Below are 22,820 nucleotides of genomic sequence, written 5' to 3'. Positions count from 1 at the left end.
GACCAAGATAACCAATGGGGGAATGAACCAGCTATGAGAGATGATTTTTACGGCCAGCTTTCAGCAGTAGATCTTGACGATCTCTCAGATAGAATGTACGGATTAAAAAAAAAAAAAGTTATATTTATTTACATTTAAATTATTTTTTTTATTTTTTTTTAAATTTCTATTTAAATTCATTATCAAAATAGTCTGAAAAAATATTTTGAAACAATTTTCTTATTTTAAATACTGTTAAATTAAACAATTTTAGAAGGATTAACAAATCGAAAACAAAAGCTCAGCTGAAAACAGCTAACATCAATTGCTTTGCTTGCTTCTCCCTCACTCCGCCATGAATCACCACCACCTTTCACACCCTCAAACCAATTCCACACTTCCTTACTACACCCACCTTCCATTTCCCAAACCCTCCAAAACCCTAGCTTTCTAGCCTCTTTCTCGGAATCCAAACACTCCCATCTCGACATGCCTTCTTCTCCCAAATCCTTCTATGCTCGCCCTTCTTCTTCTTCTTCCTACTCTCGCAGATCCACCGTCTTGATCCTCTGTTTCCTGATCGGACTCACCGGCTTCGTCTTCGGCTTCGTTGCGATTTCGAGACAGCCTTTGGGATATAAATGTAGAGACGGTAAACCTCAATCTGTGTCGGTGGTTTGGGAGCGAAGCAGCGGTGGTGGAAATGGGAATGGAAATGGTGATCAGAAGAGGTACAAAGTTATGGGATTCGTTGGAATTCAAACTGGGTTCGGGTCGGTTGAACGACGGCGATCGTTGCGTCAGACTTGGATGCCGTCGGATCGGCAAGGGCTTCAACGGTATACTTCTCTATCTTTAATTTGTGGTTTGATTTGAACCATGATGTGTTGTTCTGTGATCTGATCTGAAAAGCAATTTATGGTTTAATTTATTGAATCTTTCATTTTTATGTGGAAAGCATGAAGTTTAGAGAGAGAGAGAGAGGGGGGGGGGGTGTTGAGATTATGCATTTTGTGAGAAATTCATAATTGAAAAAGGTGGGAGCTTAAGATTGACAGGAATGGTAGCCAGTGGAACTTAAACCGGGTAGTAGCTTGGAAGCTGTGGTTGCGAGGAGGACTGGGTTTCACAAAGGGTTTAATGCTTGCAATGTGCTATGGTAGCTCATTACCAAGGTAGGGGAGGCAACATAGAAGATGTAAAAGTCACGGGTGTTGTTACTTCCAAAGGAGAGAAATTGAATGATGCGTATGGCCACAAGTTCCCTTAGATACCTAATTTGTCGGGTGGTGACGTAAATTTTCTCACCGAGTCGTAGATTAGCTAATGGAAGCAATATCCCTCCCAATTCCTTACTTTTTGACATTTGAGTTGGTTATTTGACTGTGAATTGGTTAGTTGCCATGCAAATATGTTATGCATTCATAAGTATGCTTCAACAATGGAGCAGCATACTTATGAATGCATAACATTGCAGTCCACCACGGTTCAAGTTGCCTTGCTGTTTTATTGGAAGGTCTTTTATTTAATTGTACTTAGTTATAAATGTAAATATAAATATGTATTTCCTTACCCAATTATCTATGAACTCTAAACCTTAGAAGCTAATGAAAATAGTATTCTTGCATCTTGCTCCTTGTGAGGAAGATCCCTCCCACTGGATCATCATGACTGGAGTTCATAGAAGTGGCCCCATGACAAGAGTCCTAAGTAATGGGACAACAAATTGTAGTCAGATCCTACCTTTAAAAGAATAGAGTTAGTAGCATTATTAACTAATTGCTTGGTTTGTCATAATTATTGGACTTTGAAGATCTATATACACGGAGCAATAATTGTGTGCAATAACTTAAACTGGCATCGACCAATTACAATTTTGTAGTGCAATTTATTTGTGTTGCTACCTCTGGAGTATTAACTTACATTCTACGAGAATGTAATTGTTTTTTATGCTTCTTAACTACTGTTGTTGTTTGTGTCCCTGTTCCACTAACTGTGAAGATATGTAGTAGATTGCTGTTGGCTTATAACAGTCCATAGTTTTCTTATTGTTTGCTTGTGTGGTTTTATGCTAACCTGTTGGAATGGAATGATGGTTCACAGCTTGGAAGAAGCCACCGGCCTAGCTATCAGATTTGTTATTGGTAGAACCAGTGATAAATCAAAAATGTCAAAGCTCAGAAAGGAGGTGGCGGAGTATGATGACTTCATGCTGTTAGACATTGAGGAGGAATACAGTAAACTTCCATACAAAACGTTAGTGCTGGCATTAAGTATCTATCATTCTTCATTGCCTATTGTCTCTTATTCTGGAATGGCAGTAACTTATGACTCTACAGGTTGGCTTTCTTCAAAGCTGCCTATGCACTTTTTGATTCTGAGTTTTATGTTAAAGCTGATGACGATATATATTTGAGGCCAGGTGAGTAGTTTTACAGTGTTCACCAATGCTCCGTACTCTCGGATGCTTTATTCTCAAGATTTTTTCATATGCAATCACTCACAGTCTTCTTTCATTGATTGCTAGATCGCCTTTCACTACTTTTGGCAAAAGAGCGTTCACACTCTCAAACTTACCTCGGATGCATGAAAAAAGGTCCAGTTTTTACTGACCCTAAGCTCAAATGGTTAGTCCTGTGACGTTTGACTATGTATCTATGATTTCTGTGATTTTTCCCTGTTTCTTTGGCTTGCTTTCAAAAATTTCTGGTGATTACATACTTGAGATGCTGATGCATTTTACTGTATTTGAAGTCAAATATGGATGTGCTAATATTTTTGTCTGGTGACTTCTGATGTATAAAAGTAGTTTTTATTTATTCTAACATATATAATCTGCTCAAGGCAAGATACAAGACTGATGTTAGAGGTTGCAAAACAGATAAGTAATTCATTTTGAACCGCTCACATTGATCCATCTTTTACATATTATGGTTTTCTATACTTCACACATAATTAGCAAGCTTTCACAACTGAAGTTTTGAGAATCAAAATCCATAGAAAATATATATCTATGCAACCATAATGACCGATTGTTAGATATATGGGTGAAAAAAAAGCATGCAAAATTCCAGAAAAGAACAACAAAGGAGTCAGGATATAGTTTTTGTGAAGATACTTTGCCTCATACACTGTCCTCGTTTACTATCTTCTTCAGCTGTCAGTCTGGTTTTATGAAAACCTAGAAGAGATTGAGACCTAGAGCTTCTGCTCTGAATTAGAGGGATTACCAAATCATTGGTTGGTCCTGCCAATTTTAGGGTTGTGAGAATTGCTTATTTTGCACAAAGTGGCTATCCTGAGTTTCTGCTCTGATTATTTTATTTATTTATTTTTAACATAACCTCTCAACAGGTTCTAAATGCTTCTTCTTGAATTTTGGGAAGTTTTGCAATCTTTTCAAAAGTGTTTGATAATTTATTTGGAACTATAATTTTTGTGGAAGTTGGAATTAGAGCTATCCTTGGCAGAAACACAGTAGTCTGAGGGAAGAATGCTAGCGATGACCATAAATTAGTGCTAAGTGCTAACTTTGTAATTGTTATTGTGAAGTAATCATATCAGTTTAATTCATGCAGGTATGAGCCGCTATCTTATTTGCTTGGGAAGGAGTACTTTATCCATGCTTATGGTCCAATATATGCTCTTTCTGCTGATGTTGTTTCAAGCTTGGTTGCTTTAAGAAACAACAGGTAATCTCACTTTCAATGACATTTTTCTTTATTTGCTAACTATCACAAAAAATGTTCATATTTTTATTTTTTTGTCTTTTTGCTTATTTGTACTGTATCCAGTTATAAGAAGTTATGCTTAGATCTGGATTTCATGGATAATTAACCAGATTTATATTCAGAATTTATTGACAATGTTGTGTTTGGTTCACCTCAATAAAGCACTGTTGTTAAATTTGCTACTGGTATAGTTGATCTATAATTTTTAAACGGTTTGTGAGGCTGATGATGCGCCTCCTTATCGCCATTGTGAATGCACCCTATGTTCCAGTTTAAGTACTTGTAGCGCGGATGGAATGCCTTCACCTTCTTGAGAAATTGAGCTTGAGAACAGAAATTGAGCCGTTTATTTTAAGATGGTAAAAGAAGTACAATTGCACAAGATTGTGTCTATCCTTTTAACATTTTCTGTCATGTTGGGTTGCATCTTTAGCAACATTTAGACTGAAATGAATATTGTTGTTGTAAACCAAAAAGACAAATGCATCTTTAGCTCTCTCTCTCTCTCTCTCTCATTGCTTTCAAATCTATTTTTCTTCTTGGCTAATGCATTCTCCCTTGTATGCTTACATTGCTTTTTATATTTGTAATACTGATATGGACTTAGATATATCTGGCAGACGGGCAGCCTCATTTAATAAAATATTTTGGGAAAATGGAAGCCTATTCTTTAACTTCTTATATCTGACAGATTTAAAAGGCTGGGGTGGTGAGCATTACATGAATTGTGTTACTTATTTAAGCCTAACTACACAGTTATACATGTTACAGTTCTTGTGTAACCAATGGGCTCTTTTAAAGAAATTTTACATAACATGCCAAAAATTTATGGTCTGTTCTTTCAATTCATAGGCAAAAAGTTCACTTCAATTTTCACATATTAGGTAGACCATAAATTCTCAATTCTTCAGATTGACATGTTCCACTAGTACTCCTGTTGGAATCCATTCTTGTCATATAATGTGTTCAGATTTGCTTGAATTTACAGTTTCCGGATGTTCAGCAATGAGGATGTTACAATTGGTGCATGGATGCTTGCTATGAATGTCAACCACGAGGACAATCGACAGCTGTGTCAGCCCGAATGTGCTGCCTCATCGATTGCTGTTTGGGATATTCCAAAGTGTTCAGGTTGGTAATCATTCCCATAGTTTGAAAACAGTTTCTCTTAGAAACTGGCTCCAGATGCTGAAATCTAATAAAATCTCACCTATGGAGGAGGGTAAAAATAAATGATAAAAGGATATAATTCATCAAGAACTTAACCAGGCCCCCTTAAAACTGACTGCTGGACTCAAAGAGATCACAAAGTAAAAAATTTGATGTGGCAGACGGGCATTCCATAGAAATGGAACTGTTTTGAGTTGTTGCCCATAGTCTATGAATTTAGAATGGATTTGTATTTCATTTTTTGTATTTACTAGAAGGGTGATGCATTACATGCGTGATCACTATGTTTATATATAAGAAATAAAAAGGAATTATATGTTGATTAGAAGTTGTCTATGTTTTTGTTGGAAGTTATGGGCTGTTCTTACAATGCATAAGGTGGCAGTCTGGCAGAGTAGGATTGTCATATTTACATCCTACTTAAATTCAATCATTGGTTGACTGTCAAGGCTATAATGGGAACCACAAGTATGACAGCTTCGAGAAAGGGAACATAAATAGGGTTGTTCCCTTTATATAATGGAATGCACATAAACCACATATGATTGCCCCATTATTTTTATGCGATTAGATACGATATGATTATTGATAGGATTGGATTGTGAGGGATAAGTTATACCATGGGATTAGATGGGATGAAGGATTGGTTGTATGATAGGACAATGTGGATAGGACTATGGGGGATAATAGATTAGATAAATGATTGGATAGAAAGAATGATGTATTATATTTGGTTAGAATGAAATTAAAAAAAATAATAATAATAATTAGATTTGACTGCTGGATGAGGTAAACAAAAAAAAAAAATCCAGAGAGGCCTAATCCTTCTAATACCACAATACCTAAGATATTATTTAATCCCCTATTTTTCTCTATTTAGTACTCTATACCGGTACTTAAATTGTCCAAAATTTAGTACCATGTAAAACAAACACCGGATTGAACTATCTGGTGGCACCCATATGTTCCCAATCTCCAATCCCTTCCTCCATATCCCGCAATCACACATTGGACTAATAATCCGGGTGGTTCTACATGTTCCTCCACTTTCAATTCCACCATTAGTGAGGCAATCAAACACGGCCATAGTTTTTGTGATTATTATGTTTCAAATCGATTTCATGTTGAAACACAACTTGTCCAAAGAATTGATTTTTAAAGAATGTTCCAATGCATAGAAGTGGATATAGCTTATTTTGGGTTGCACGCTTATGGGCATGAACATTCACACTACTAACATTGCTCTTACCTTCCAGGACTCTGTAACCCAGAAAAAAGGATGTTGGAACTTCATCAGCAAGAGAGCTGTTCAAATAGTCCAACTCTAGAATCCGATGATTAACATTCTTGCCTGTGTGTTATCATATTCTTCCATGCCTTTTTAACCCAGGGAAAAAGTCTTCGGAACTTCATCAGAAAGAGAACTGCTCAGAGTTGTCCAACCCTAGATTATGATGATCAACATTCTTGCCTCCATGGTATCAAATTCAACTTGTAATCTTGAAAGGGGCTTTGGATAATGGCATTGTTGTTTTATGTTGACTCCACTGCTCCTGTGTATTTTTGTATCCCGGCCATTTTTGTTTTTTCCCCATTGATTTAAACTGAGCTAGAAATGTTTGTTTACAGAATTTAGGAATAGCTGTGTGGAGCATGAGCTACCATGTTGTACCAAAAAATGTATTTTTTTTTTTTTTTTTTTGAGATTAAATTTCAACTTAACAGATAGTTCTGAAATTTTTGCTTACTACATTTTGAAAAGATGGTTGATCAAGATGAATCGTGTTGTTTTTTTTAGTTCTATTATATTTTGTTGTGTTGTGTTTGACTTGGGATTGTCTTCAATTATGAATTCTGAAGAAGATATTATATTTGTAATTAGGAAAAGGAGGATATATTATATGTATCTGGTAGGGTTTAAAATAAAATCCATGACCGTAGGCAGGTACGCAGTGTCATTTTGTTTGGTGCTAACGGCCCAATTATATAATCCATGAATATATTGGATTGAGTTGTTCGGCAAATAATTCTGGTATGAACGTATTTTAAATTTATTGATTTTGAGATCCTGGCTTGATAGACTACTTTAAAAGGGAAATTCCCTCTACCGGTGTGTATTATATGTATTTTATCATAAATAGGTATAATTTTATTATAAAATTTCGTAATATCAATCGTAAAATTTGTAATCTCACCACAAATTGGTGTAACAAAAAATGTTGTGCAAACTTTTGTTACATGAACTATAAAATTTTAAATATTTTGTTACACTAATTTATGATGAAATTATATATTTGGTAGTTGATGTTACGAAATTATACACTAATTGTAGTGCGGTACATACTTATGGTACACACGCTTTAAGGGTTTTCAAATTTAAAAGAATAATATTATATGTGTCAATTAATATACTAACTAGTATATTAACAGATAATGTGACATAATTTTAGAGGTTTTGAGTACTTATAATTTGTATAATAGGTAGGATTCATAATAATGACATAATATATTAATTGGTGCATGTAGCACCACCAAATTTAAAATTATATTATAAAATAAGTTGTGATTTAAAAAAAAAAACAAATTAAGTTCATTAGATATTGAGAATGGTATGATCAAGTCATATTTGTTTTTTTAAAAAAAATTACTGTTATTTGTAAAAATAAATGTAATTCTATCATATGATTATCAATGTTTAATTACATGAATGTTTATTTTATAGATCTTGCAAAATCTAGATAAAACAATATAAATTCCAAGTGTATCCCACCACCAAAATGCACAACATTCCTTCCTATTGTCATACTAGCACCATGTAATTTCTCTCTCTCTCTCTCTCTCTCTCTCTCTCTCTCTCTCGTACATCTTTTTAGTAAATGAATTCTGATCCATCTTAATTTCAACTATGATGGGTGCCCATGTTCAGGCTGTCCATGTGCTTCCACAACCACAATGGCATATCCCTATCTTTGCCGGTTGTAGCCCCCCACGCACAGTAGTGTAAGGGCATGTTTGATTGGAAGGATTAGAGTATGGAATTGAGATTATTAATCCGTAGGTCCAATTATTTCATATTTGTTTTGACATTTTGTTTTAAGATTATTAATCTAATGGATAATTAATTCAACAAATTTGTAAGATTATTAAGAATGGGGTAGGGGTGGGATTGTGAATACTACACTAATTTAATAGGATTATTTATAGCTCACTATCACTAAATGTATAGATTTAGTAATAGAGAAGATATGGGGAAGATGAAGAATAGAAACCATACATGAAATTTTGAATATATAGATAAATTTTGGAAAAATTACCTATCAATGGTTTTGTCAAAAAATTATTACAGAATCATAAAAATATTTATAATTTTAACAATTATCAAATTGTAATGAGAATTTTCGAAGAAGCAAAAAAAAACATGACAAGAAACATTTTCACCAAGTCTAATGTTTCCTTTTATGTGACTCAATGCATGTGGTTGATGGGTACCAAAAACCCAACACCTCTGGTCAAGAAAAGAACCCCTCAGATGGTCCCAACTTATTTAAGCTGCAAATAAGTGGTGGCCATGGCCCAATGACCCGTCCAATTTGTCTAGTTTGGTTTAATAATTTTGTGTAGTGTTTGGTTCAATGGAATGGAATGAAATGAAATAAAATTATTATTTAAATAAAAAAACAAATTTTCATGTTTGTTTGATTAGACTAAAAAATTAATAACAAATTTATTACTACAAAGGAAACAATTTTCACAATCTTAAGGGAATGATCATTCTATAAAAAAGTTTATGGAATCATCATTCTATTTCATTCATTCCAATGAATCAAATAAAGTATTATGGTTTGAAGAAAAAAAAAATATTTACTTTATAAGGTTTGGTTAGATTGAGATTTTGAGGTCTTGTTTGGGAACATGCTATTTTAATAATTTTTTGATTTTTTGGCTAAAAGATGAGGTAAAAAAAATTAGTATACTTGGAATGACTTTTTGATTTTTTACGAAGAGAAAATAAAATCTTTAACTTTTTAGTGTAAGTTATAATTTTTTTTTTAATTTTTTGAGTCTATTTAAATTTCGAACTGAGCTTAGAATGATGAGTTTTGATCCCATCTGACCTAGCCTGCTCATTAATAAAATATTAATATTAATTTTATGTTATTTAGATGCAAAATAAACTACAAAAATAATAAAAGAAAAAAAAGTACATATATATACACACTTCTTTTTAAGGCTTAAGCTATAACATTTGCTTAAAGACTACATTTATTTTACATTTGAATTTCATTAATGTCTTAAATTCAAATAATTATTGAAATATTTAAAGAATTTAACAGCCTTCAAAAAAATAATTTAATAGGCGGTATGTGTTGGGTTAAGTGGGTGAATTTGAAATTTTGAAATTCATTTATGCTGTGTTTGGTTGGGGGATTTGGTTGGAAAGGAAAAGGAAAAAGGTGTGTGAAACTATGTGAAATATAGGCATGATTTATTTGCATTTCACCTGTTTTTTTCATTTTTCTTTCCAAATCCCTCCTCAAATCCCTCCAATCAAACATAGCATTAAGATCGGATTTAAATGGTTAGATTATACCTAATCCAGAGTTGGGCCAAATTTAAAATGACACGCATATTTGTATTATATAGTGCAAGTTTAGCTCGATGATTGTTCACCCTTATTACAAACAAATTGAGTTAATTTGAATACAAAAGTATTTAAACTCAATTTGCATATTAATAGAGATCAAATTTAAACTTGAGCTCAGCTCAAATACAATGTGGAAGAAGCTCAAGGTCGGCTTGCTAAAGATGAGGATATTCATACCATTTTATTATTGACTTTCAATTTTCTTTCCTCACTTTGATCTTTAACAAAAAAAATAAAATTTTCCATTTATCACTGAATATTAGTTTACCCTCTTTAATCTTAAAATTATACATTTAGACTCCTTAATTATAAAAAGTCATAAAAGAACTCTCTTTTGGAGGGGTGAAAATGACATAATTTCAATAATTGAAGGGTTTATTTATACAGTTTTAAAGTGTAATTAACCCTTTTTTTTATTCTCCAAGCTTGAAAATTTTGAAAAATGCTGTATTTTTTAAACTTTTTTTTTTTTCTCTCTCTCAATATTTCTAAAACCCAGACCAAAAACAGAAAACAAAAATATATTTCTGTACAGCAAACTGTTTATTATAAAGAAACAGTTTGCCAATGATGATCCAAACGCCAACTGGTTTGGGTCGGTGATCCTATAATTTCTTTTAAATTTTATCAAAATAGAGTTTCAAATGAACTGAGTTTCTCGTGAGTAAGGTTTTATTTTATAAGGATTTGATCATCCAAGTGAGTTACAATAACCTCTAAATGCACTCCAAAAAAATTATTGAACATCCCAAATTCAAATTATATTGCCCAAACCTTAAAACTTTATAAATTGAATTTAGATTGCTAATTGCACCCTATCTTTCATAGCTAGTTGGATGCCCTTGGTTTTTTTGGTATTGTCAAGAACACCATTTTTTGATAGTTAGGGTTCAACCCTAGACTTCATGAGCAGACCACAAAGCCCTACCACTAGGGTGGGGATCATTTGATGATGTATAATTGGGATAAAATGGCTACACTAAAAAGTTCTACCAAACAAGCAATTCCTCCAATTCAATCTGTTCCTACACTAGCCAAACACCCTCACAAATAATTGTACTAGTGTGCCTATCTTTGCTATTATTCCTCTACAATTATTGTACTTGCACTTGCATTTCTTACCACCCATTATTTAGATTCATCTCCCTCATTCAAATACAACAATTTAATTACCAATTTGAGAAATGTTACTACAATGAGTAATTTCATTTTCTCACAATGAACATATTTTCAATGGTCTTTGAAAGCAACAAATTTATATGCACTAACTCATCATTTTTAAGTAGTGTTTAATTTATTAGAATAAATTTAGACATGAATAAGATGATTGTTTCTTAACCTCCTAATAAAATGGCATTCTCCTAAATTGATGAATCTGTAATTATATTTCTTTTACTGAACTAAATATGAGAATACGTATTTTGACAAAACAATCATTCTATTTCAATTTTCATTCTAGTTAACCAAAAACTATGCAAGTTTTATTTTTCCAATTGCAGCTCTATGTTGCCAGAGCTTAGTAGCCATTGGATAAGGTTTAGCATGAGAAGTTACTTGGAAAATTCATTACGTGATAGTGTGTCCATCTAATAATAAAGGGACACGCATATCTGAAAATAAAGTGACCATGAATCTCTTTATTATTAAAAGGCATACCACGTGTACTATAGATTAGACCTACTAAGTAATTTTTCATTTTGAACCAATCGAATAGCAAGGTCACAAATGCAATTTTCATTTCTCTTAGTAGGGTAAATTTCTAATACCTCTCATTTTTCTTTCAAATTTTCATTGAATTCTATTAACGCCTCATTCACCTCTAACAAAAACTGTGAGAAAAATAAGACTATAAAAATTTTAAATTTGTGTGAAAAATAATACTGATAAATTTTGTGGATAAAGTAAGCACTTACAAGACTTGCATAAAATTAGGAACTCAATTAATACATATCTGCAAATATAAGTAGTCTGTAAAAGTTATAAAAATTTATTGTTGTAATCAAATGGCAATTTGAGAAGCTAGCTAAAAGCTAATTTTTAGCTTTTAATTCATTTTGAGTTATATATTAACTCTTATATTTTTTATACACAAAAGGATAAAAAAGTCAAAAAAAAAGTTTAAAAAAATTAACTTTTAACCAATTTTCTAAATATTTAAAATGAATGTAAAACTATACCACTTTAAAATGTGTGATTTAAATATTATTTTATTTTAATTTTAATTCTAACTCTAACGACTGAATTATATACTTGGCTTACAGTGACTCAAAATTTATATATGTTTGTATATAATTACTTAAAAAAAATTATGATAAAATTTTCCAAATTAGAATTCAAGAAAGGGACGAAAAGTCAAAATTTTAGGTATATAGAGTGAATCAAGCATAGAATACACAGATATAAAATAAAAATAAAAATTTCACTTTGCTTGGTTATACTTTTCTAAAAATACTTTTCAGAAAATTTTATTTTTTTATTTTTCGTATTTTTTTGTTTTGCTGAATTTTTTAAATATTTTAAGCAATTTTTTTTTTTTACTTTTTAGACGCACCTAACATAAATATACTTAAAAAGTAAAAAATTTATGAAAAAAACCTTTTAAAAATTCACTAAATACCAAAAAAATACAAAAATTCAATACATTTTTTATATTTTCATATATTTATTAATTTAAAAAAATATTTTTTTCACAATTTTTTTACTTTTTAAATACATCGAAGTAAGATGCATCTAAAAAAATTTAAAAAAAATGTTTAAAATTTTAAAAATATTAACTAAAAATAAAAAAATACGAAAATCAAAAAACTCAATTTTCAAAAAATTTAAACCAAACACTGATTCATATCTATAATTGTAAAATTTGTCTTATATCTGTATATTTTGTATTTTATTCTCCATTTGTACGTAGTGAGTAAATCTATTTTCATATACTAATTCTCCACCGCTCATACACTTCATAAAATTGTCTTAGAATGAAAATATTATAATACACTTATCTTCTTCTACTTAAATCTTTATTCTAAAATACCACAATCATCCTCCATGGCAAATGCCGTCTCTCTCCTATGCCATTCCCTCTTGTTGCCTCTTTTGTCTATGATCACTTTCTATCATTAACCATATACTCCTACAAACATCCCTCGGCAAATTATATTCACTTTCGAGATTGACGGTAGAGGTTTAGCATAAAAGAAGGTAAGCTAGGAGTGACAATGGTGATGAAGGGTTGAAAATGGTGGCAACAGAGGTGAATGAGGAATGGATAAGTAGAAGAAAAATTAAAATTTTGAAATTAAAAAAAAGAATATTATTAAAATAAAGAGATGTATAATGAAATTTTTTTCTTTTAATATAATTAGTGAGAATGTGTTCATTAAATGTGTGTTATGAAAAAAATTAAGATAAATTATTAATAGGTCCTAATAGCCGGATTTAATTCACATCAAGTCCTATTGAAAATAAATTTTAATAAAATTATTGTTAAAAATAATTTTTTGTGACATTTTTTTATATATGTCGTTAAAAATTAACAATTAGTGACCTTTTTTGTTACGATTTTTATAAATTAACGCTAAAACTTACAATCAATGACGTTTTCTTTGACGAAATTTTAAAACTGTTGTTAAAAGTTAAAAATTAATTACTTTTTTTGACGATTTTTTTAACCTATCGTTAAAATTTAGAATAAATTACAAATACACTCTTAAGGTTTGATTAAAATACGAATCGCCCCTGTAGTTTTAAAAATTACATTCCACCTCCTGAGATTTTTAATTTCATAACAAATTGCTCATTTTATTAATAAATCATCAAGTCAATTAACACTTTTTCATGATGTTAAAAATATGTTTCAATTAATAATTTAGGTAATTTTATTATTATATAGGAGAGTAATTATAAATTTTATTTTTTTAATTAATTCTGTTAAATAAAATAAAAAAATTCTAATAAGGGGGTATTTGTAATTTTTCAAATCACTTGAGACAATCCGTATTTTAAGCAAATTTTAGAAGATGTATTTTTAATTTATCCTAAAATTTATAATTAATGATATTTTTTGTTATAAAAATTTTAAATTATTATTAAAAATTAACAATTATTAATTATTATAAAATCTATTAAATAATAAAATCTATACGTACACCTCAAAAAATTAGTGTTCGAAAAAGAAGAATCCGGACGTAACGTAGCTGGCACAAAAGTTGCCCTGAGCTGACAAACCGACAAGATGGTGACCTCATCAGGCGCAAGTTAGCACCGACATATCACTCCTGGACTTTTCTTTTTTGTTTTGTTTTGTTTTGTTTTTGTTTTTGTTTTGTTTTTATTCATAATAATGCTATATATACTAATTAATGTACATATTAATATACTAACACATGATGTTACATTATTTGTAAGTTGTATAATAAATGTTGTCAATAATATATACATTAATTAGTACATGTAGTACCACTGTTTTAGTCAAGTGGAAGGGACTGTTTGGGAGGTGGCAACTTTAAATGCTTCCATGTGATTACAAAATTATGTAGAAACCCTCCTCATGAGGTCTTTTGACTTGGCCCACCCTCCCCATTAATGAGTTTACTCCCAACAATTTCACATCCAAACAATATCATTAGCTACTAACGTATCTTACAAGTTTATAATACAATATCAACATTAAGGCCAAGTTTGGAAAGATTAAATAAGTGTACTTTTTGTCTTTTTAGACTAAAAAATTGAGGTTGAAAATATGGATGTTTGGGTTAACTTTTTGACTTTTTATTGAAAAATGTGTAATAAAAAATTGTAAAAATTGATTTGTAAGGAAAAATTTGAATTGGGAGTTGTGCAGCCGTAATTGTTGACTTTTGGTGAATAGTGTTAACTTTTTAACTTTTTGAGTAACTTTTTGACTTTTTGGCTTTTTTGAGAGTACCCAAACGTAGCCTAAATGGTGGGCTAGAGTCCTATTAATATCTAATGATATACATTATCCATATTAGGTGTCATATCTCATTCATTACATAGATAAAGTCCACTGTATGGGGGATAATTGTATTTGTGATTGAATTTTATACACTTTAGTTAAGTTAGTTTAGTTGAGTTTAAGATTTTATGTGAAAGAGGTTATTTTAGTAACTTTTTAATTTTTTTAGATAAAATATAGGGTAAAAAAAATTAGCATGTTTAGAATGATTTTTTAATTTTTTACAAAAAGACGTGCAAAGAGTAGAAATAATTTTTTTTTTGACTTTTTAATATAATTTATAAACTTTTTAATTTTTTTAATGACTTTTTAACTTTTAAGCTATTGCAGACAGTTTTCAAATGAGGCCTAAATAGGTTAAATAAGTAGACAAAATATTAGATCTTAACTATAATTATTTTATTTTATTTTTTTTCCTCACAAAAGTCAAAAAAAAAAAAAAATCAAAACAAATTTTTTAGTCACAGGTTAAAAAATAGTCCAAACACTAAAAAGTCAACTGAATTTTTTTTTGCTAAACGGTAACTAAGAATTTTTGTTATGTTAGTGAATGTTTGTGTAAGCTTTGCATTTGGTTTACTAGACAAGAATAGAATGATTATTGTTTTAAATTATTGAATTGTGATTCCATATAGGCTTATTAATTTGGCTAAAACTAATGAAAGGCCTATTTTTTTTGGATTAACTTTTTTCTTTTTTGAATTTTTTTAAATTTTGAGCCCATTTTTTAAAATTGTCTAAATTTAGACAAATCTAATTTTTTTTTTAAAAAAAAAAATTCAATTTTGAAAAAAAAATCTTAAATATAAAATAAATAAGTTTTTATTTAAAAACAACTTACATATATTAACCTATTCTTGTATTTTTTTAGACTCTTAAAAAAAATTTAATTTTAAATATATATATATATATATATATATTGTGATCGTCTAGTTGAGAAAAAGACAATTTAAACGAAATTATCAAATTAAAAACCCAACAACTCAACTTGCAAAAGAAGCCATAGAATATTACGTATCTTTTATTTTTATCAAACCAAACATGAAAATAAAATATTACATATCTTTCATTATTATCAAACCAAACATGAAAATAGATATTCTGATAAAATGATGATTCTTTTACAATTAAACAAACACAGCCTACCACATTGTTTAGATTTCACATTTGTGAAGAAAAGACGTTATTTCCCACTTGTTTTTATTTTCACTTTTATTTTTCTTTATTTTATTTTATTTTATTTTTTGATAAAAGGGGTAGTGCACTCAGGCAGTAATGAATGGTATTTCAACCACCCAAACCACCCCTTAATAACAAAACCAACCATCAATTAAAAGCTCACCCTCCACCCCAACCCAACCCTTTACAATGACAATATTGCCCCTTCTCAAAGGAAAAAATTACCATGGTCTTGATTGATGGAGATTGAACTATAACAACTAACAAGATAAACAATGAAGACAACACAAGTACGACAATGGTATTCAAGAAGAAAAGATGAAATGAACCATTTTATTAATGAAATGATTGGGCAATGAAAGAACATTAATAACATCATCATCATTTTCATTCTGCCCCAATGGCTTCCATTGTTTTGTGTATATATCATCATATATGTAATGTACATATCCTCATCTAAAAGCCAGCCAGCCACCCTTCTCTCTTTATCTCTCTCTGGAGGTCAGCTAAAAAAGCCGATATGATGAATTGTACATATCTTTTAATGAACATGGAGAAACTAGAACAAGGCTGGCCTACATGAAATGAAAAAAAGTACTTTGGAGGGGGAGAAAAAAAGAAAAAAAAAAAGGAAATGGAGACAGCGGGAAGATGGAGCCGGAGAGAAATAAGAAATGAATAAATAAATAAAAACAGCGAATAGAACTAAATTTATCTCTCCCTGGGTTCTACTGGCATTGGCTCCTAATGATATTGCTATGTTGTAGTAGCTCAGTTTTTGTCACAGATAACTCGTAGCGAAGCTTGGTGTTTGGGAAGCAAGAAAAAAGGGAGGATGAACAATAGTACAGTGTACAGTCTCATGTATACTAAAAACTGTAATGCCTCACCGAGGACTCCAACACTTCTGGGCTCGGGCAAACTATTTCCTTAACTCGGCTTCCATTCTTGTAAATCTTGAATGTTGGTACAATCCTAACTTTCTCAGCAACTGCAATAGCCATGCTCTCCTCCACATCCACCTTTTATTGAACATCATCATACACAACAAGAAATGTTTCAGTTGAAGTAGATGAAATGAGGATCAACAAGATATAAGGGTTGTTTGCTGCAATAGTTTATTTTTTTATTTATTTATTTTGACAGTCTAAACCAAATTGTTTGGTGCAGTTTCTACTTACAGTTTATTAAATAAAATAGCTTAAATAAGATGATTGCTTGGAAGTTAGGAAAGATGTTTTCGCTTCTACTTTCTAATTATCAACTTACAGTTTACAAACAGTTACACCAAACAAGCTCATAAGACGTAGATGATTTACCATGAAGAAATTTATGGATGGGTAACGTCCACATAGTGTATCGATGAATGGAGATATCTCCTTGCACTGCAGGTTTGATGCTGCGTTGAAATGGACTACAGAAGCACCTGTTATTCCAAATTGTACCTTCAAGGCAATGCAATTTGAGGAAGGAATGAATTAAAAAGGGTGAATGTGGGATGACATACCGGGAGAAGATATTGCAGCCCTGAACTGCTCAAGACCAGATACTAACTCCACTTCCCCGCCAAACTTCATATTAGAAATGTCTTCCCCTCGGGATTTCTTCAATGCAACTTGGGCATAGAACATAGACTCGGCAACCTCATTGTCATTTGGGAGAACCCTCCTCAAGACCTCGTAATCTCTAACAGCTTCAGCCCACCGCTCAAGCTACAATCCACATTGTTCAAAAATCAATTTAATGTCACTCACAAACCAAAACTAGAGAACTGAATAATTTATAAGGGTTCAAAGCATGGTTTTAAATAATGGTATTAAGATGTATCAATATAGGTGATATAGTCATAAATCAGCCAATATCGGAAAAAATTAGATAGCATAGGCCGATATATTGATGAATAACGATATCAAATGTCCAAAATCTTGATACATAAGGACAGATATTTAAAATCTTAGTTCAAAGTAATTTTACCTTGTTGTTTGAGGCAGCTCGTCTAAGAAGGGCTTTGGTGTAGTTGGGCTGGAAGTGTAGAGCTTGGTTGCAATCATCAACCGCACGCTCCCACAGCCCAAGCTTATACCAACAAGCTGCTCTGTTGCAATAGAGAACCGAGTTCGAAGGGTCAAGCCTGAGGCCTTCTCCGTAAGCAGAACAAGCTTCAGTGAACCTTTCAGATTTGAAGAGATCATTGCCACGGACCCGAGCCCTTGACACCAGCCTGACATTGTTGAGCAGAACTGAGATTTCAATATTTCGAGGATCAATCTGCCCTGCTTTCTCAGCGGCTGTAACTGCATTCTCAAACCTGCAACACATCCATCATCCATCCTCACTCTCCCCCATAACCCTTATTTCTTTTTTTCACAATGACACAAAATTTCTGAACTCACCTTCCAAAAGCCATGTCAATCTGTGCTTGGACAAAGAATAGGTATGCTTCGGATAGCATCCCAAAAAATTTTGACTGCGACAAAGAACGAGTGGATGGTTCAAATTTAGGAATGCTTGATAGGCTCAAATTGGCATCTTCTAGTTGGTGGAGCTTCAAAAGGGCTTCTACTTTACATATATGTAGCTGTAAATTCAATTTGCACAAGTTCAACAATTTTACCATTCTATTGCATCTATCTCTACAATCACGATATTAGAAAATTGAAGACATCCCAATGGGCATTGGTTAAGGTGGGAAAATGTGTAGAAGTGTATTGAAATATGTATAAAATGTATAGGGACATGTAAAATGTGTATTGAAAACTTTTTTGACATTATTTGAAGCTTAACCAACACCCAATGGGTGGTGGTTAGTGAAACCCTAGAAAAATTGAGGAATTGCCTCACCTGAGGAGAAGCATCAGCTCCAGCAGCAATGGTAGCGTCACCTTCCCTCAGTGCACTTTTCCAATCACAAATCTTCCGGGCATCAGTGCATTTGCTTAAATGCATTTCTACTTCTTGCAACCTCTGCAACTCATTTGCATCTGGTTGATATCCTGGAAAACAAAGGTGCCTCCTGGCATTTTCAACCTGCCCTAGACTATGATCCTAACAGGAATTAGATTGTTTGTTGCACAATTATGCAGGAGAAATAACAGAAATTGCAATAACCTAAAAACAAACAAAAACCAAAAGAGCATTGAAACATGCGAAGGTAGAACTTCTTCAAAGGGTTAAGATGATATCTCATGATTAATAACCGACAAACAAGTTCAACTGAAGGATCCATACTTAATTGCCAAATGACACAAACAAGTTCAATGGAATGGAAATACTCCTCAAGTAAAGAAGTGAAAATTTTAAAATAACCTAAAAGAGGAAACATTTATCGATTGCCAGCATAAACCCAAGAAGCAAAACTGTCCTGATAACCCATTAATCTTAAATGCTCAACACAGCCAAAAACAAACTCCATGATTCGAATCACTCACAAAAAAGACCCAAAAAAACCAATTCATTACTCTACGCAATAATGCTATAGTGACCAAATTTCATCCCATGAATCACCAATGCATTAAGCAGATTATCCATAATTCATTCACTGTAGCATCATTGTAATCTAAGTAACTTAAATAAAAGAGATAACATGGTCAAGTTGCTGCTTAGAAAACAAGAATTCACCAAAAAAGCAAAAGGAAAGAACAACAGTTAACTAGTTTTAAAAACAATGAGAGACCAGTAACAAAGAGCAACACAAAGAGAATATAGTACAGTGAGACTACACACAACAGAACAAACAGGCAAACCACAAAACAAGAGATCATCAACATGAACTGGATCTGACAAAAGATAAGAGAGAGAGACGAAAAAAAAAAGAACAACCATTGTCACCAAAGTAGACCACAAATTCACACAGACCCACGTAAAGAACAGCCATTTGCACTGATTTATGAACGTATAGGCAAATTAACAAGCACATAGAGTGCAAAAAATTGAACCTTTTTTAATGTTTAGTCACTCACCGAAGAAGAAGAGATCCCAAACGATGGTGAGCCTTGACATATCTTGGATCCAACCTAATGGCCTCCTCGAATTCCCTCACCGCCTCCGCTAATCGCCGGAGACCCGTCAACGCCACCGCCTTATTGAACCGGTACGTAGCATTTCCCGGCGAAATAGCAATCGCACGATCATACAAACTCAATGCCTCACCCAAATTCCCAATCTTGTACTGCTCATTCCCTGCCCTCTTCACCTCCTCCGGATCGAAACTCGACATTGCGCTCCTCCCTGAATCTCCGCCTCTCGATTTGTTGGCGCCACCACCACCACCTCCATCTCCGCCGCCCAATTTGACGGCGGTGCCGCCCCGCATTATGCTTCCATGGCCGTAATTGACGGTTCCTGAACCCAAAACTTCGGTTTTCGAGCTCCGACTCGCCATTCCCGTTTTCAAAATCTTTCCCGAAGGACATATATTGCCTGTCGGAAGTACATTGACAAGCGGAGAAATGACTGAGCTACCACCGGAATAGATTAACGGTTGGGTGTTCCCGGAATCGGGATTTCCGGGGACTGTTCTGAAGCATCGAGAGCCTCCGGCGGACTTCGGGGAGCTCTCGACGGAGCCAGAAAGCTCGCCGGAGTGGTTATTGGAAGCCTTGTTGGATCTATTACGCCCGGAGACCGATCCCGAAGACGAGCTCGAACTAGTGCTAGTGGTGGAGCTAGTGGTGGTGGTGAGTCCACTCGCTGCGGGTCCACTCGATCGCCGAGTCGTCAAGGGCGATACAGGGGAACCCAGATCGAGTTCTCTGAAATCGGGTTTGTTGGTGGTGGTGGTGTCGTCGTCAAAGGTCATCGAGTCCCGGAATCGATCGGGGAGTGTATTGAGCCCTAGTTTCGAAATGGGTTTCTGAGAATGCGACATTTTGGAGTAAAAAATGAAGGATTGATTCACCCACTTCCTCTCTCAATGATTAAAATTCTCTCTCTCTCTCTCTCTCTCTGTTTCTCAGCAATGTGTGTGATTGAATCGACAAGAACACCACCAAACAAGACAGAAACAGAGAGCTTTTGAAGAAGACATGTAGAGAAGGAGGAAAAAAAAGAGAAAAAGAGATGGGGATCTCGTGATTTAAAAGGGAGAAGCAAAGAATGAATGTGAATGGTGTTAGAAAGAGAGAGATTTGAGAGAGAGAGAGGGCGGGTTTTACAGAGAGAGAGAAAGGGGAACAAGAAGAAGAAGAAGAAAAGAGAGAAGAAGTAAAAGAAAAAGAAGAGAGCTTTTTCTTTCTCTTCTCTCTCACCTGCAGCTTCACGAGACAGGTTTCACTTCTCTCTCTTTCTCATCTCACTCTCTGTTTCTCTCTCTCTCGCTCTATAGTTTTTGTTAGTAGTAGATGTTCTTCTTCTCCTCCACATCTGTCGTTTGGATTTCTCTCTCCTCCTCCATCTTCCATCTGCCCCTCCCTCTCTCTCTCTCGATTCGGACAAATATGATATTTCATGTGATAACAAAAAAAAATATTGGACTGGGTTTTTTGTCCACTCATATGAATTGTAAATTTGTCAAAAAAAAAAATTTTTGTGATGTTGCATGTATCGAATTTTGGACTATTTTTTTTTGAAGACGACTATAATTAATTTTTTAATTAAAAGTTGATTGTCATCAATTTTTTATGAAAGAGAAATGAGTTATAATTTGAGAAGTGAATTATAACTTATTTTTTAAAAAATCCCTTTGTTAAAGTTGGAATTTGTACATGACAATTGTTTGACTAATCATTTAAAAATAAAAGTGACAATCACCAGTGACAGATGTTACACCGATTATTAAAGTGATAATTCGACTGATCATCCGACTTACAAAAATTTAAACGATTCAGATAAATTCAAATTTTGAATCATTTTTATTTATATTTATGTATAAATTAATCCTTAAAAAAATGAATAACTATAATTGTATGATTATGCCCTCGTTTATGAATCCGGTTGATGATGGCTCCAAAAAAATATACAAAAATATTAATAGTGTGTTTGGTGGGAGGATTTGGGAAGGGATTTGCAAAGGGAAAGGGAAAAGGTGTGTGAAACTATGTGAAATTTAGGCATGTTTTATTCATATTTCACCTACCTTTTCCATTTCCCTTTCCAAATCCCTCATCAAATCCCTCAACCAAACACAACATAAAGGATTTATACTCTCAATACAATTTTTAGATATTGCAAACAGTTTCACAAATTTTAATATACTTTTTAATATTTTTCTTATATTATTATCACTAATATAATAATATCATTTAATTGCTATGGGGTTACTTTTGACTTTTTATTTTTTAATTATAAATGATCTATAATTTTAATAATATTGTGTTTTATACATAAACATAAATAATAATAAAAATTCTACAAATTCACAATTCATACGAGTGGACAAAAAATATTGGGTTATTTTTAATTAGGATTAATAATATACAAATAAAAAACTTATATAGAATTTCTAACAAATGATGTGGTTAAAATTTCACTTTTAATTTATATCTCATTTTTCATTTCACAGCAATGTTAGCATTTATGAAAAAAAAAATTGGAAAAATATATATTGAAGTTACACCCAGGTCGAATGTTCGATTGTAGGCACAACTAGTCGATCACGCGGCACGTCTTCGCAATGAATTTTGTGAAATAATTTTCATGATTTCTAGACTTTTTGTTTACTTAGGTTTTGTTTGGAAAGTAATAAGCGGTGTTTTAGAAAGTTAGTAAAAAATTAATTTTTAACTTTTTGACTTTTTTAGTGATTTTTTTGACAAAAAATTGGATTCTTTTGGATAAAAAAAATTGACTTTTTTGGCTAAAATAGTTAAAAATCCAAAAAGGTGGCTTTTTTAACTTCTTTCCAAAGTGCCTATAATTTTGACTTAAAATCAAAAAGTTATTAAAAAAATCAAAAAATTTATAATTTATATAAAAAAGTCAAAGACTTTATTTTCTCTCTACTTTTTACGTATCTTTTCGTAAAAAATCAGAAAGTCACTTTAAACATATAATTTTTTTTTACCTCATATATCAGCCAAAAAATTTAAAAATTACTAAAATAACCTTTCCCAAAACGAAGCCATAATTATTCAATAATTCCTTAATATTGTTCTATTTTTTGTCTCATCTATTTGTAATTGGTAAGTGACATTCAAAATTTTATATT

General features: G+C 32.3%; 2 protein-coding genes across 4 annotated transcripts; one reads left to right on the top strand and one right to left on the bottom strand.

The window, feature by feature from the left end:
* Positions 1 to 202: 202 nt before the first annotated feature.
* LOC114296279 (putative beta-1,3-galactosyltransferase 14) lies at positions 203 to 6,654 on the top strand. The gene is made up of 7 exons (XM_028240571.2): positions 203 to 818; positions 2,083 to 2,235; positions 2,319 to 2,401; positions 2,507 to 2,606; positions 3,558 to 3,671; positions 4,699 to 4,841; positions 6,137 to 6,654. Exons 1-7 carry the CDS (start codon positions 469 to 471, stop codon positions 6,220 to 6,222), a joined length of 1,029 nt encoding a protein of 342 aa, XP_028096372.1. The 5' UTR covers positions 203 to 468; the 3' UTR covers positions 6,223 to 6,654.
* A 9,326-nt stretch (positions 6,655 to 15,980) lies between these two features.
* LOC114296287 (TPR repeat-containing thioredoxin TTL1) lies at positions 15,981 to 21,128 on the bottom strand. Of its 3 annotated transcripts, none has more exons than XM_028240579.2 (7): positions 19,636 to 21,128; positions 18,518 to 18,713; positions 18,070 to 18,143; positions 17,651 to 17,984; positions 17,184 to 17,388; positions 16,996 to 17,102; positions 15,981 to 16,698 (listed from the first exon to the last, which is right to left on the bottom strand). In XM_028240579.2, the coding sequence occupies exons 1-7, from the start codon at positions 20,541 to 20,543 to the stop codon at positions 16,546 to 16,548; spliced, it is 1,977 nt and encodes a 658-aa protein (XP_028096380.2). In that variant the 5' UTR covers positions 20,544 to 21,128; the 3' UTR covers positions 15,981 to 16,545. The 3 variants fall into 3 exon arrangements, with proteins under 3 accessions (XP_028096380.2, XP_028096378.2, XP_028096379.2); XM_028240577.2 differs by having other exon boundaries at positions 18,070 to 18,254; positions 19,636 to 21,125; XM_028240578.2 differs by having other exon boundaries at positions 16,996 to 17,090; positions 18,070 to 18,254; positions 19,636 to 21,125.
* Positions 21,129 to 22,820: the final 1,692 nt, after the last annotated feature.

The sequence above is a fragment of the Camellia sinensis genome, chromosome 7 (assembly GCF_055761805.1).
Source record: "Camellia sinensis isolate YWXY chromosome 7, ASM5576180v1, whole genome shotgun sequence".
Classification (NCBI taxonomy): Eukaryota; Viridiplantae; Streptophyta; class Magnoliopsida; order Ericales; family Theaceae; genus Camellia; species Camellia sinensis.
This window is presented reverse-complemented; position numbering and strand designations above follow the sequence as displayed.

Coding starts and splice junctions, on each gene's coding strand:
- LOC114296287 (XM_028240577.2), bottom strand. CDS start 20,543: ATGTCGCATTCTCAGAAACCCATTTCGAAACTAGGGCTCAATACACTC. Junction 18,255..18,517: donor GAGCTGATGCTTCTCCTCAG/GTGAGGCAATTC, acceptor TTGAATTTACAG/CTACATATATGTAAAGTAGA. Junction 16,699..16,995: donor CATCCATAAATTTCTTCATG/GTAAATCATCTA, acceptor GTTCAATAAAAG/GTGGATGTGGAGGAGAGCAT.
- LOC114296279 (XM_028240571.2), top strand. CDS start 469: ATGCCTTCTTCTCCCAAATCCTTCTATGCTCGCCCTTCTTCTTCTTCT. Junction 2,236..2,318: donor AGTAAACTTCCATACAAAAC/GTTAGTGCTGGC, acceptor ATGACTCTACAG/GTTGGCTTTCTTCAAAGCTG. Junction 2,607..3,557: donor ACTGACCCTAAGCTCAAATG/GTTAGTCCTGTG, acceptor TAATTCATGCAG/GTATGAGCCGCTATCTTATT.